The sequence below is a fragment of the Dendrobium catenatum genome, unplaced genomic scaffold (genome assembly GCF_001605985.2).
Source record: "Dendrobium catenatum unplaced genomic scaffold, ASM160598v2 fragScaff_scaffold_490, whole genome shotgun sequence".
Classification (NCBI taxonomy): domain Eukaryota; kingdom Viridiplantae; phylum Streptophyta; class Magnoliopsida; order Asparagales; family Orchidaceae; genus Dendrobium; species Dendrobium catenatum.
Genome location: NW_021318952.1, coordinates 186,674 through 201,614, shown reverse-complemented (window position 1 = coordinate 201,614; position 14,941 = coordinate 186,674). Strand labels below are relative to the sequence as shown.

The window sequence follows — 14,941 nt, the reverse complement described above, 5'->3', positions numbered from 1 at the left end:
TTATTAAGCGTTAAATAAATTTATTAAAGTTTTGAAATATTTAATTATGGCAATATTGCATGTTATAACTAATAATCCGTGCCTAGCCCACCTCTTCAGTCTCCTAGACCCTATCTCTTCGGACTCATCTAAGTTGCTATTTGTTGTTCAGTGCGACACCCAAACCTCGCTAATATTTCACTTACATGGAAACCCATAGCCACCCTTACGCACTCTAACATTTGAACCTTGACTTCTTATGAATCGAGCACTTCACCTCTTCCATATGCATACCAACAACAATCTGTCAGAGATGAACACCAAAACTTTTACGAGTGTGATAGGTAGAACTTTCACAAACTTCATCTCTCTCAGACATAAACGGCAAAATTTGCACCAAATCCAATGGCATATGTCGAAGTGTGTCTCATAGCCTTTGCAGCACAAGTCGCCTTGTGCTCCACTATGTTGTTGGGACACACCTCAATGTTTTCTTGATACAAGAAAATTAATAAAAATTTAAGGGGAGTTGCCATCTATTTGCAAATCATGTCATGTTCAAATATGGCATCTAAGGGACATGGATGGTAGCCTTCTTAGAAATTACAAGAAAAAATTGTTTGATTCTGATCCCAAACTCATGATTACCATGGGTGCTTCAAATCACCAACTAAAGTTTCACTAATTAGCTTGATGTGAATTTTCCAAACCTCTGATATATATCCCAAGGGACCAAACTCATGATCAAAACAAAAATTCAAGTCAAAAAACGGGATTTGAATTGTGCAATCAATGCCTCGGTAACAATATTTGCGCATTGAAAAACATATTAATATAAGCGTGTAGAGTACTAAACATCCCCACAATGTGTTTGAATAATTGGGAGATATTATAAAGCACATAAACATCTACAAAGGAATCATGCACCTACCTTTAAGTGCTCTAGCAACCATGCCAACACAAAATATAGTGGAGCGTTCTAATGCACCTTGAATTTCAAAAGACCACAAATGACCGAGGTTTCAAATGCATGATTGACTAACCTAAATGTCTAAAATACCCCTAAAGAGTCTCAAGATCATCTAAATATCATCTTAAAGACAAAATTACTGTAATGGCCCTAAGGTCCTATCTTATATATTCAATGTTGACTCAAGTAATCAAGAAGAGGCAAGGACCCAAGTTTGATCATATTAAATCCTAATCGAATTAAGAAACCTAGCAAGTTCTTGCCAAAATGTACATGTCAAAATATGTGTTACATCAAAAATCAAAATCAAGAAACTTTGCTAACCAAGTTCCTTGCTTATAAAGCAAGGTTATATGTGATGAACAGTTCACCCGGCCGGTCCCTCCGATTAAAATCACGAACAGGAGGGCATAACAGAAGACTCTTTTCACGAAACTAAAGGGGGCGGACGTGCGGATTCGTGCAAGAGCATGAGGAGAGTTCATTTTTTCCAATTTTAGCAAGCAATTGCCTTCAAGTATAAGAATTAGCAATTCCTTTTCATTCCTACCGTTAAAGAAGTGATAAATTTGGAAGAAATTTATATGGATGAGAAGAACAATCGAAAGGAAGAAGGTGTGTTGAAATTTCGTGCCAAAGAGAGGCGTCTGTTGGTGAAAGGAGGCATCTCTTTTTTTTCTTTATTATTATTATTATTATTATAACAATATTGTTGCTAGGTCCCAAGTCCTTGATGAGAGAAGTGGAGGGTTGCATTAAGTGGTAGACAAACAAGGTAAAACTTATCAAGTAATCATGACATGAATCCTTTAATACATAATATTAATGCTAGTGCGTTCCTTGAAAGCAATGCAATGTATGGCCTGAATACAACGACAAGTGTGCAAGGGCCACCATACTGGTGCCCGGGTGCAATGTTAAATAGGCAAGAGTTCTCACATCATGGACAAATATGAGCAAAGAAGCTAGTCTATGAAACTAAATTTAAGATATAACTTAAAATATAGATACCCTTACAGACAAATTAATAGAATTAATAAATATTATGATTCATAGGAAAATAAATATTTTATAAATTCAAGAAACCAAATGGGATAGAGAGAAGGCTAAAGAGATTGATAATTTATTGATATTCTGGTAAGAGTAGTATTAGAAATGGTATAGCTGTGATTATAGATAAGAGTTTAAAGGACAATATTATAAAATTAATAGAATTGGAGATAGAATTATAGCTTTAAATATTATTATTGATGTTAAAATTATTAATATTATAAATGCTTATGCTCGTTAAGTAAGTTTGGATGTGTTCAAAATTAAAATTTTGGAATAACTTAGAATAATTAATACAAAAGATACCTCTCGAAGAAAAAAAAAATTATTGGAGGAGATTTAAATGAAAATGTTGGTAGAAAGGTAGATGATTTTAAAAATATTCATGGTGGCTATGGGTATATAATAAAGACTAATGAAGGTGGTAAGACCATATTAAATTTTTCTTTAGCTTATGATTTTGTAATTGCTAATACCTTATTTAAGAAAAGAAATGAGCATCTAATCACTAATAAGAATGGATACAGTAAAACTCAGATTGATTATTTTCTTATAAAAAAAAATAGATCGTTTAGATTGTAAAAATTGTGAAGTTATTCCAAGTGAAAGTTTATGTATCCAACATTGCTTATTAGTTTTGAACTTTAAGATGAAGGAGGGGGCAAAAAATAAAAAATAAAGTAAATCGTTGTTCTATGATTAGATGGGGGTATTTAAAGAATATTAACAAAAATATTTTTAGAATAAGATACTAGATCTTAAGATTTTATTTGTGCATGAGGAAGCAAATGTTATGTGAGAAAAAATAGTAGTGATTTTAAAAATGTTGCAAAAAATGTGCTTGGAGTATCAAAGAGAAAAGCTCATAATAGTAAAAATAGTTGGTGTTGGAATCAAAATGTGCAAGAAAATATAAAAAATAAGATGATTTCTTATAAAAATTGATTTAAATGTAAAAATTCTAATAATTGGGAAAGATATAAAGATGCCCGTAAGAAGTCTAAGAAAGCAATATGCGATGTAAAGATTTTAGATTTTAATATATTAGATACTAAAGAGGACAAAAGATATATGTATAAGTTAGCTAAACATAGAGATAATAATAGCAAATATTTTGTTCAAGTGAAGTGTATTAAGGATAAAAATCAAAAAGTATTTTTATTAGAAGAGGATATTCAATAAAGGTGGATGAGATATTCTTATAAACTCTTCAATGAAGATTATGAGAATGCGTCTGACTTTAGTGACCTTAGCACCCTAAATGAAAATATTTTTTTTTTGTTTTTATTGGCGTATTAGTAAAAGCGAAGTTAGAGAGGCTTTGAAAAAGTTATTGGACCTGATGATATTCCAATAGAGGTGTGAAAATGCTTTGGAAATGAAGTAATTTTTTGGCTTACTAAACTTTTTAATATTATTTTGAAGACTAAAAAGATGTCAGATGAGTGGAGAATGAGTGTGTTAATTCCTATTTTTAAGAATTAAAATGATGCACAAGATTGTGTGAATTATAGATGAATTAAGTTAATGTGTCATACTTTAAAACTTTGGGAGAGAGTTATGGAGCATAAGTTGCGGCGTGATACTAATGTTTTTTAAAATCGATATGGATTCATGCCGGGTAGGTCTACTATGGAAGTTATACATTAATTGACATGTTTGATGGACAAGTATAGAGAGAATTAGGAGGATTTACATATGATATTTATTGATTTAGAGAAATCATATGATAAAGTTTCAAGAGAAGTGCTATAGAGAGTTATAGAAAAGAAAGGGGTTAATAATGCTTATATTCAAGTCATTAAGGATATGTATGCAAGAGCTTTTACTTGTGTTCAGACACAAGGTGGTTTGACCAAGTATTTTCCTATTTCAGTTGGATTGCATCAAGGATCAACCTTAAGCCCATATCTTTTTTGCTTTAGTCATGGATGTTCTCACTAGAAATTTGCAAGAGGTTGTACCCTGGTATATGCTTTATGTTGATGATATTCTTATGGTTGATAAGACTGGAGAGGGAGTTGAAGGTAAACTTGAATTATGGAGGTAATCCTTAGAGTCTAAAGGCTTTCGTTTGAGTAGATCTAAAACTAAATATATGAAGTGTAATTTTAGTATTAATAGTTATTCGGGAAGATTGTGACTTTTGGCGATCAAGTCATTAATAAGAGTATACATTTTAGATATCTTAGGTCTATTGTTCAGAGTGATGGTGAAATAGATAGGGATATTATTAGTAGAATTCAAGTTGGATGGTTGAAGTGGAGGAATGCATCGTGCTTGTTGTGTGGTAGAAAAGTCCCTCTCAAACTTAAGGGAAAATCCTATAAGAGGGTGGTTAGACCTGCAATGCTTTATGGTGCAAAATATTGGCCATTAAAAGGGAAGAATAATATTAAGTGTTTCAGAGATGAGGATGCTCAGGTGGATGAGTGGCTTTACTCTTAGAGATAGGATACGAAATGAGCATATATCTGAAAATGATGGAGTAGCTCCAATGGAAGAAAAGATTAGAGAGAGTCGCCTTAGATGGTTTGGTCACATAAAAAGACGGCCTTCTGATAACCTGGTTAGGAAAATAGATGTATTAGATTTGACTTATATTAAGAAAGGTAGAGGTAGACCTAAAAAGACTTGGTTAGAAAATATTAGAAATGGTCTTTCTTAATTTTTAATAGGACAATAGGAAGAAAAAGGATTCATGTAGCCGACCCCACATAGTGGGATAAATGCTTAATGTTGTTGTTGTATTATTATTATTATTTTATTTCAACAATAATAAATTAGACGAGTTGATTTTTCTCAACTCAATAATCTATGAAGCTCGAACAAATTGAAATACGTGTATGAACTTTTTTTTTCATCTTGTGAGCTAATTTTTTACTTTTTTATTTTTTATTATTAATATTTATTTTAAGTGATAATAATAATATATAATCACCAACAATTACATCATATGAAACAGGACTGGAAGCATAGTTTGCAAGTTTATTTGAAAGGCTAAGACGTGAATTAAAGACATGTTGATGGCAAAGAAAGCAATAAGCAAGCCCTTGAAGGTCAAGCCTGATGCCAAACAAATGATCAGCATAAATCAAAATTGGAGATCAGAGGAGCACATGCGAATAGAGACTCAACAGAATTCCTAGTCTTAGGCATATAGAATTATTTAGCCAACGGAAGAGGAGTATTCTTCTGGCAATTATTTTTTGACAGAGAAAAGCATCACCAGATTGAGGCTGAAGCTATGGGAAAAGGGGAACATGAACAGTTGCAAGGAGAAATGAATGTGCCATGTTGCGCTTGGTGTAGTTATGTAGCATAAGGACTACAACGAAGTCCATTTTTTCCCTATATTATGTATATTCAACATCCCTAAGCGAATCAAATAGTTGGGATTAAGCTAATGAAGACGATGATACATCACTCAAAGGCAATCTCATCAGTTCAGGTAGATTCAGTGTCAAAACAGAAATAAACCCTCAAAAGTAAAATAGAATGTTTTAAATCAAGTTATTACACTTAAGTTACTTGGGTTAGTTTTTCAGTTTTCCTTCAATAATGCGCATGCTTTGATTCCCAATAAATGTCTAAGCATGTGTGTGCGAGTCTTGAGAAAGATAGAGAATGGAATACAATTTAAGAAACAGCAAGGAATAGTAAAATAGAAATTAGGTAAAATATATCATGTCTGTGAATCGCCATGATTGAAAAGGAAAAAAGAGAAGTAGGGACAAACAGCTTAAGAAATCACTTTTTAGGCATGGCCTTCTCATCTGATGTGTAAATCCAGTCTATTCCTTTTAGTGCTGCCTTCTCAAGAGGATCACCAACCTACATAAAAAATGAGAATTATCAGAACCAAGATGCTGATGTTAAAAATATGGATGTCGTAGACTAGTTGGAAAATACAAAATAAAACCATACCAGTTTATTATCTACAAACACCAATGAATGACATGCAGAAAGTACTTCAACAGTTCGTCTAGGCAATTTAGTCACATCTGACTCCAAATCTGGATTACTTGTTGACGCAACAACTCCACAAAACTCCTGGTTAAAAAAAAAAATGAATATTCTAAGAAAAAGTTGCATAGCGAGCTAGTGCTTAAATCATGAGCATCATACCATGTCATCTGATGTAAGAGTTCCTGTTTTATCAAAGCAACATATGTCAACCTGCAGAATGAAATTCCTCAATTAGATTGTGACTATTATTAATTTACAAGGTAATATATTTGCGTTTGTAACAAACCTTCCCAGCAAATGGTATTCTGAATGGTTCTGTGCAAAAAATGCCACGGCGTGCTAATGCAATCAAAGATGTATTTACAGCTATTGAAAGCTCCATTGGTAGCTCAGGGGGGATCACTGAAGTGATTATCAAAGAGCAGCTTAAAATAAGCTTGTATTTGCTCCTTGTTGGGTCCTCCAATCCCTACAAGATCATAAAATGTTGATGCTTTAACCAAAGACTAAATAAGTATTGCTGTTTCTAAAATATTCTAAAGTACTTGGAAACCAGTCTAATCTTGCAGCATCTCCAAAGCTTCATTTTACCTTCTTAAGTACATAGCCAGCAGCAATGATGGCAAAGAAAACTAAAAATAAAATGAATAGTCCACTTTCCCGACTATTTGCAGTCACCTGAAACAAAAACATCATAAGAAACAGTACCCTTAACTTTGTCACTGGGTGCATGAACTTCAAAAGGATAATTATTACCCTTTCAGTAGAAAACAAGATAGTTCGCATCAATTTTCCTTGACTTGTTTCAAAACCAGTTCGTAGTACAACAGCCACACATCCCCCATCCGGTGTTTTCAGATGAAATGACTGTAACTCTGAAGTCAGTAATGCAGAACAGCAAAAAGCAAATAACATGGTTGGATGTACCTTATCTTGAGTGTGCTGCAACATCTTTGTTCCACCAAACAGGATATGATTTTTATCTCGCCTAATGGACAATCTCTCCTCTGTACCCCTGCCAGCAATTGATGTCTGAAACAATAAAGGTAAAAAGATTCAATATATTAAACAGTTTTCTCAAGGAATATCCTATCTAAGAGAACACACACAAGAACGGGCATTAAAGAAAGACAAACATTTACATATTCAAAATGTATCAGTAAGAAAGCGGAAGTTCTTGATTTATAATCGCTAAAGGTTGTTTATTAGAATGTTCCATGTTAGTGGCATCATCAATAAGCGTGATGGCAACTTCCAATTAAGGTGAATGAAATCAATATGAATCAATTATTATGCACCATCATTATCCATTTTCAGCTCTTGTATTTCTTCTTTAGTGAGGATGAGTATAATGTTTGAATAACTTTCCTTTCTTATTGTGTTATATAACATTTAGTATGGCCCTCTGCTTAAGAAAAAATACACATCATCAACTCGAATGATATCATTTATTGTTTCTTCTATTCCTCCAAAGTTATCTCTTTCCTTTTCTTCAAAGGACTTAAATTTTTATACTTTTTCTTTTCCTCCGAGATTCCCTCTTTCCAAGGTTCTAAAACTTGGTGCGTGATAAAGTTTCAATTCCAAAAAGGTTTGAAGTTTGCATTTCTATTTCAGCATTAATTGCATTCATGTTTGTAATATAATTCACTATTTAAAGTGAATGAATTTTAATGAAACATAAAACCATTTAAGTTTGCTCTTATAGAGCCTTTTATTTATTCTTCAAAAATAAAAATGTATGATTGAGAAGAGGCAAGTGCCCCTTGACAAAGTGGTTGGTTTGATTGTAATGAAGCAATTATATTATAGTCTGCCTAAACCTGGATCTTGCTTAATGGCTAAGCTTATGAGTTGCAAATCATAAGGCGTACTTAAAAAGCCATGAGGCTCTCTATTAGTCAAGGTCGGCTTAAAGCTCTCTATTAGTCAAAGTCAGCTTAAAATTGACATTGGATATTCTATATATCTTCTTTTCTATCTACTTTCACTAAAACAAAAATATAAATTATAAAAAATTGCAGCTTTTAACACTAGGATGATGTATGAAGTTATATGATTAACCATTCTGCCAATGAGCTCTAGCTCGGCCAACATGCTCCTAGGTTCCTAGATAAAGGTCAGGAGTTCAAGTTTTAACTCTAATGTGCTTTTTAAGCTGTGCATGTAAGACAATTATTATGTTTCCTGGCTCCCTGAGTAGAGTTCATTTGCCTATTATTGACCTTGTGCCCAAGAAATCACACTTAAAATATATGTGATATATTTCTATACTTTTGAAAAAACAAAAGATCTTTCAAACCTATTTTATCGCAGAGTTACCTTCATTTCGCTAGTTTCTTTACCCTGTTATTCAACAGCTAAAAATGTCTCAGCACTTTACCCGCTTCCTCCATGCTTTATCTACCAAGAACTAAACACAAAAATTTATTTATACAGTTTCTCACATACGACACTTTTTACTTTAATTTTGTTGAAAAAAAAAACTATTTTTTTTTCTCTTTGAAGTTTTAAGAGATAAATCTTCATTACTAAGAAATCGCTATTTCAACAAGGGTGTATATAAATAATCTCAATTTTTATTTAGGGTTAATGAGGCCAGGCTTTTTCGCCATTTTCCAGATTAATATCCTTTGGCCAACATAAATCACCCAAATCAACTCCTCAAAAAAGGAACAATTATTGTTATCATCAAACCTGCCTATAACGAAATTAATTCCTATAAAATATCATGAACCACACAAAAGGAAGCTAATGAATTTGCATTATAGATCTTCTATATCATTATGAGTATGATGATACCTAATTCAGTTCTGCGCAAAAAATAATCTAAAACTAATAGATCCTGCATGAAAACATTGACCAAAGTTCATTTCATTTGTGGAAAATCATGGACAAACAAAAAATCAACCTGCATTTAATGCAAATCACAGGATGAATATGAGCATTTCGACTATAGTCACATTCACTCTTTAAATTACTAATCTACTAGTAAAACTGCAGAAAAAAATTTAACAAATAATAGAAAAGAGAGCACCTTCCACTGAGGAGTAGACTCGCCTGTGAGTATGGCTTCATTCACTATCGCACTTCCAGCTAATAAGAGCATGTCAGCTGGTACAGACTTATCATCCCCGTTTTGATTGGAGCGCCCAATTGAAATAACATCTCCAGGAAGAAGGTCTGTCCCAGATAGCTTCACCCACCTGACTCAGAATGCGTAAGGATTGCATTTAAATAATTAATTTGTAAGAAAATCAGAATTTGCTCTATGGATTATTGGCATAAGCTTACTTGCCACATCGATAAACCATTAGTGTCTGACCATCAACTCTTACACGTCTAAGTTCAGTCAGGGTTTTCAATCGGCTCTTTACCATTGTTGACTCGAAAAGAAAAAGCATAAATAGTGTGAACAAGCTGTAATACCAATATTCATCTAAACACCAGAGGCCCACACAAAATACCTGAGCATAGACCAAGTAAATGTAAGCATTTGAACTAAAGGTTATGAATTTAACAGTTTCAAGCAAATTAACTGAGGAAACCTACTTGAAACACAAAGAATGGCTCCATGCATTGCTCTTTCATTAACTTCTGAAATGTTGGCTGGGGATACTCAAATCTATTCAACAAAAAAAAAAAAGGAACTTACGGAGCTCACATACAAATATATAGCTTCAATATAAACGGGGGGACTGGAGAGTCAGAAAAAAAAAAAATCTGCTTCGTACATACATCCCTACACTGTATTAAAAGTAGGAAGAAGCATTATATAAAAGCATTGGAAGCCCAACACAAAGACAAACAGAATCGTGTGCTTTGAAAGTGAAGCGTTGCACTATGAGCATAATGCTTGACCAAATATGCTGCCCAAATTATCAATAACTCCAGAACATAGAAGTATACTTCCGTTATGCATCTTACCATTTTTTCTATCATACGTAGATTTTATTTTCTTTTCTGCAATCATGGGTTATTTACCTTTTGCATAGCTTTCAACCTGGTTTCTTTTCTCGTCTTTCTGTTGTAGCTTGGGCTTTAATTTCTCTGATCGAAGACTTCTATTTTCCTGATGTTCTAAATTTCATAGCCTTTTCCCAATGTAATTATAGTTCTTCAGGGTTAGAGTATTGAAACTACAATCAGACGTTTCAAAACAGGAATCATATTGCACAGTATTTTCGGCTGGCTGTATTATGAGTGCATGCACAGTCCAACTTATTTTTTCAGCATGCATGTTGCCAACAACTTAATGATGCTGTTAGGCCTGCCGAAGAGGGGCCAACTACTCGTATTGAACCGGTCCCTAGTAGACCGGTTTAGTACTACAACCGCCGGCCCAGGGAAGGGAGAGAGAAGGGGCTGGCTGCTCCTATGGCACCCACACCTTGATTAAAGATTGCTTTGGAGGGAAATATTTGAATTAGGGGCTGTTTAGGAATTTTGTATTTCTCCTTTGGCTTTTTAATTAGTTACTAATGCTAGAATTAAGATTTCATCTTGAATTAGAATCTGAATTGGAAATTTAAGATTTCTTGTGTGATTGGGATCTAGTCTCTCGGCTAGAGATTTGGAGAGTCGTTTCTTCCTATCAAATTGAAGAAACGTGTATCTTTAGCTGTTTTTCTGCATCTGTTAGTGGAATTCTTCATTTTTCTCTCAGATTTTCTTAGTTTTCTCAATGTTGCTGCTATCAAGTTGCTGTTTTCTGAAGTTATTCTGCTTTTGAGTATTTGTTTTCTACCAGATACCTAATGCAAATTTGGAAATGATTTACCTGAGTCCTCTTAATGATAAAGCACCATGTTATAAGTACCTAATTAGCATTAGTAAAATAATTGCTTGTTATTGGAGAAAAACTTTACATTGTTTCTTTAGGGAACAAAGTAATTAATTAATTGCACTGATATTATAAATTTTGAAAGAAAGTAAAAAAGGGTGCTTTAAATAATTAAAGTGACAGTTTGCTTGGCCATTTGTGCTCAAAAATAGAAAAAACTGTATATACTTGAGGATTAACGAAAATGTGCAAAAAGAATTGATAGAGTATGTTCTTTGAACCCATGCTATGAAGTTGACTGATGGTAAAAAGACAAATGTCCCGCAACACCCAAGCCTTGCTTAACAGGTCCCATGCAGACATGATTTCATGTTGTTTGCATCATAAATCTAATTGGTTCATACTTCAGGTTAGTTATCACTGCCCACAGCGATTTATTAAGCAAGGCCCCAGTACAGTGCCAAAAATTCACAATGGAAACACATCAAATGCCAATACAAAGTCAAATGCTCGGCGCATGATATGCATAGCAATGTCCTTCCTATGTTTGTCATGATAAGAAGGTCAAGCGTTACCAACGTATTTGGTATTTGCCATTTGGAATGAAGATCAAGATGAACATAATTAAATGCATCTTATCCATCACCAACAATTTAAAATCAAAGTGCAAAAACTGTTCATGCAGCTTTTATGGAAATTTTAGAGCAAAAGAATGCAAAAAACCACACCACAATGTCAAACGTTAATACGCTATTAAGTACCGACATTTATACAAGGTCATGTTAACACTGTTTTACATGCGATTTGATGTGTCTCCTATTTTATTTCTATGAAAATTTTTCAACACTTCTTAAGCATCCTTGGACAAGATATAAGCACGTGTTCAACAAAAATTAAAAGGGAAATTTACATACATACCACTTTATTTTATGTTATTTACATATCTAACACCTAAAACATTAATATTATATACCTACCACCCATATACAATTTTAATATCAAATATACCACTCATATAATTCATTTATATCATTCATACAATCCTATAAACTTTAATATTTCATTCCATGCACCCAAATTTGTTATATGGGTGGTAATCATGTAATATTAATGTATTTATTTTTGGAAATTTGAATTATATGTTAATGAAAAGAATACTGGGATTTGGGAAAGATAGAATTTTGAGTTGAACTATATTTCATGTTGTCTTATTATTGGGATATTTTAATTTCACTTCATATCTTATGCTTTTTTATGTTTTATATTATTCACTCATTAATATATAAAAAATTTATCATTTTATGTTTACGCAATCTTTTGATTTTGAGGCTTACGCCACGCCTCACGAATAAAAAATGCCTAAATACCCGAATACGCAATTTTAAACATTGTACATACCAGATCAATCTTATGTCAATTCCCACTTCCATTTTTCTATTCAATTACTCTTTATAATATTTGTGATGCATTTACTGTATTTGCGATATGATCAAACTGCAATTAATTATTAAGAATAAAAAACAAACACACAGTTCATATAAATGCCCAATTCAGGAATTTTAAAGATTTTCCATGCTGATAGGCCTATATCATACTCATGTTTAAAGTCAGTGCCTTGCTTCATGCCAGCAGAAGTATCTAAATACTGGTCCCAGCCTGTCCCTCTAATGAAGGAAAACAATTTTGATGAAAAGAATCAAGAAATGAGCTCCTTCACACCAAACAGTCAGACAACACTATCACTCACACAAAAAACAACAAAAAGAAAAAAAAAAACCTACAACACTATCAAGATGTAAAGTGAGAGATGAAATAACTAAGATTCTATGGTTTATTAATAAAAATCTAGTATTAGATGTATAAAGAAACACGCAAACAAGCACAATTAGAGTTTCCCAACTTTTAATTTAGATAAAGAATAACCGAATTTGATTCAAAACCAAAAAAACATGTTTACTTCCCTCAAAAAAATAATCTAAAAAAAAAACATCTGAAATTTTTGTAACGAGGTTTGAGAAGAAATTTAAATTTCACAAAAAAAAAAAACTGCATGTAACGAATTTGATCAAAACTAAATCATGCCAGCAAAATCAATCACAAAGCAATTAGATGATAAAGAATAAGGATAGAAGTGACTAATTTAAGATTCATAACTCACAAAAGTGCAAGCAGAAGCATCTCATATATGTTATAGTCAAGACTTGCGTTACACTTGAAGAAATCACATCCAACCAGTATACATAAGTTTGAGGGGAAAACAAAGAAGTTGTATTAGTCATCAATGATAAAATACAAACATCAAGGATCGTATTTATAATTCAAAGACAAAAAATTACTAATTTCCTAGAATATTACAAGATCTGGCCTAAAATTGCAACTTTGCAAGTTTCAACTCAACACACTTGGATTCCAGTAAGAATAGGAACACACAAGTCTAATTTATTATGCGTTGAATGATCATGGAAACCACAAGTCAATCAATCTCGATAGAGATTTTTGAGCACACAAATTAAGGGTTCTAATCATTAGATCGATCCTCTCATGGCTGTTAAATTACAATCCGTATGGCTCCTCTTCTAGCGGCCATCTCCTCTTAGAGACATTTTTTTTTCTTTTTTACAAATAACTTCGATTTAATCTATTGTACGATTTATAGAGAAGTGTATATACACTTCCAATTTTATTAGAACTTCATATTCAAATAAAGAGATAGATTTAATTTATGTTGAATACTCAAGTTCATATTTAGGAAAGATTAAAAAATTCAGGGTCACAATCAAACATTAAATTCAAATTCTAATTAAAGGCTTTGTTTAAATATGATCCTAGGTTGTATTTAAGTTACAAGTTCAATTTCTAATTGATGATTATGTTCAAACTCAAACTCAATTTCAAATTTGGATTACAATTGCTCGAGTATAGTTTGGAATCATAAACATGTTCTAACGTAGGTGCATATTTAAATTCAACATCACAGAGATTCACATTGTTGCTTCAAATCAATTTTTATATTAAAAGAATCCTCAAAAAAATATTCATAAACTACTATTTCTTTGATTAGATCGCATTTGATGACGCAAGCTTCTTATGTCAGTGAACAATTCACAGACTTTACAGGATAAGATCATGATTTCTCTTTAAGGACTTTACACACAAATTGTAGTAGTCCTAACATAATGATTATAATCTATCTTAATAATATTCATAAAGCCTCAAATAACATGCTTGGAGAATTATAGCTTAATTCATTACTAATTTCTCATCCAAAAAACTTGACAGGAGGTTTCTACAGTGTAAGCAACAGGTTCATGTTCCTTCAAATGATTCAGAAGTTCCAAAACAAAGAATCTGGATGAGGAGTTGCAAGATCACTCAAGAAGAAGATGGTACACAGTTCAAGAGTTTAGAACTCGAATCTTGGGAAGAAAAGATTGATCAAGGTGGAAACACCTTTATTTCAGCAAGCGTTCCCATCAAAATAGGCACTATGATATTCTCCATTCATCTCCTCTTGTTCAAAAAATTCATATCAGAGCTAAGGAATTGGAGTTTTGATAGTGTTGGCAATATAAGAGAAAGAGAAGTTCACCTGGCAAATGATATTGGACTTTGGAGACCGAAAAATGAAGGAATTGTGAGAGTAAATAAGATTTAGGATTTTACATTACAAAATAAAACTAGTATAAAGTGAAACTATCCAATTGTCAATCACGTATGCAATGCATTCACCAAATAATTAGAAGAAAGGAAGAAGGATGGAAGTAACCGATTTGCATGAGTATTATGCCATTATAAAAAGAAGCATCCTCCTAAAAATTGTCAAGGGCAACACACTCAAAAATTTGAGAAACAAAAAATCTAAAATAGTCTCTCGACCATTCATATGTTGCCAATGCATTCCAAGGGTAATACATTTCTCCACTTTACTCACTCAACTACGTAAATTTGATCCCAAACGGCCCATCAAATACAAACTAATGAAAATTGGGATATAAATTGAAGTCATTTTACTCCCTCAAATATACAAAAATGATCTCAATTTAGACCATGGATCATTTTTGGATGGTGGAGAGAATAAATTGGAGAAATATGATAATATGACATTAAATTAGTCACATATGAATAGTTAGAGTACTATTTTGGGCATTTTACCCGAGAAATTAGCATCCAACTAACACATTTTTGAAGAA

The 14,941-nt window shown here is 32.7% G+C and overlaps 1 protein-coding gene across 1 annotated transcript in view; it reads right to left on the bottom strand.

The window, feature by feature from the left end:
• The window catches only part of LOC110114222 (probable manganese-transporting ATPase PDR2), a 28,754-nt gene that overhangs the window by 8,495 nt on the left and 5,318 nt on the right, over nucleotides 1–14,941 (bottom strand). The window contains exons 4-13 of the mRNA XM_020847022.2: nucleotides 9,521–9,593; nucleotides 9,263–9,435; nucleotides 9,006–9,174; nucleotides 6,896–7,000; nucleotides 6,725–6,835; nucleotides 6,560–6,646; nucleotides 6,255–6,437; nucleotides 6,128–6,178; nucleotides 5,927–6,052; nucleotides 5,754–5,833 (exon numbers count right to left, since the gene is read on the bottom strand). Coding sequence (XP_020702681.1) covers nucleotides 5,754–5,833; nucleotides 5,927–6,052; nucleotides 6,128–6,178; nucleotides 6,255–6,437; nucleotides 6,560–6,646; nucleotides 6,725–6,835; nucleotides 6,896–7,000; nucleotides 9,006–9,174; nucleotides 9,263–9,435; nucleotides 9,521–9,593 — 1,158 coding nt within the window. The remainder of the gene's footprint in view (nucleotides 1–5,753; nucleotides 5,834–5,926; nucleotides 6,053–6,127; nucleotides 6,179–6,254; nucleotides 6,438–6,559; nucleotides 6,647–6,724; nucleotides 6,836–6,895; nucleotides 7,001–9,005; nucleotides 9,175–9,262; nucleotides 9,436–9,520; nucleotides 9,594–14,941) is intronic.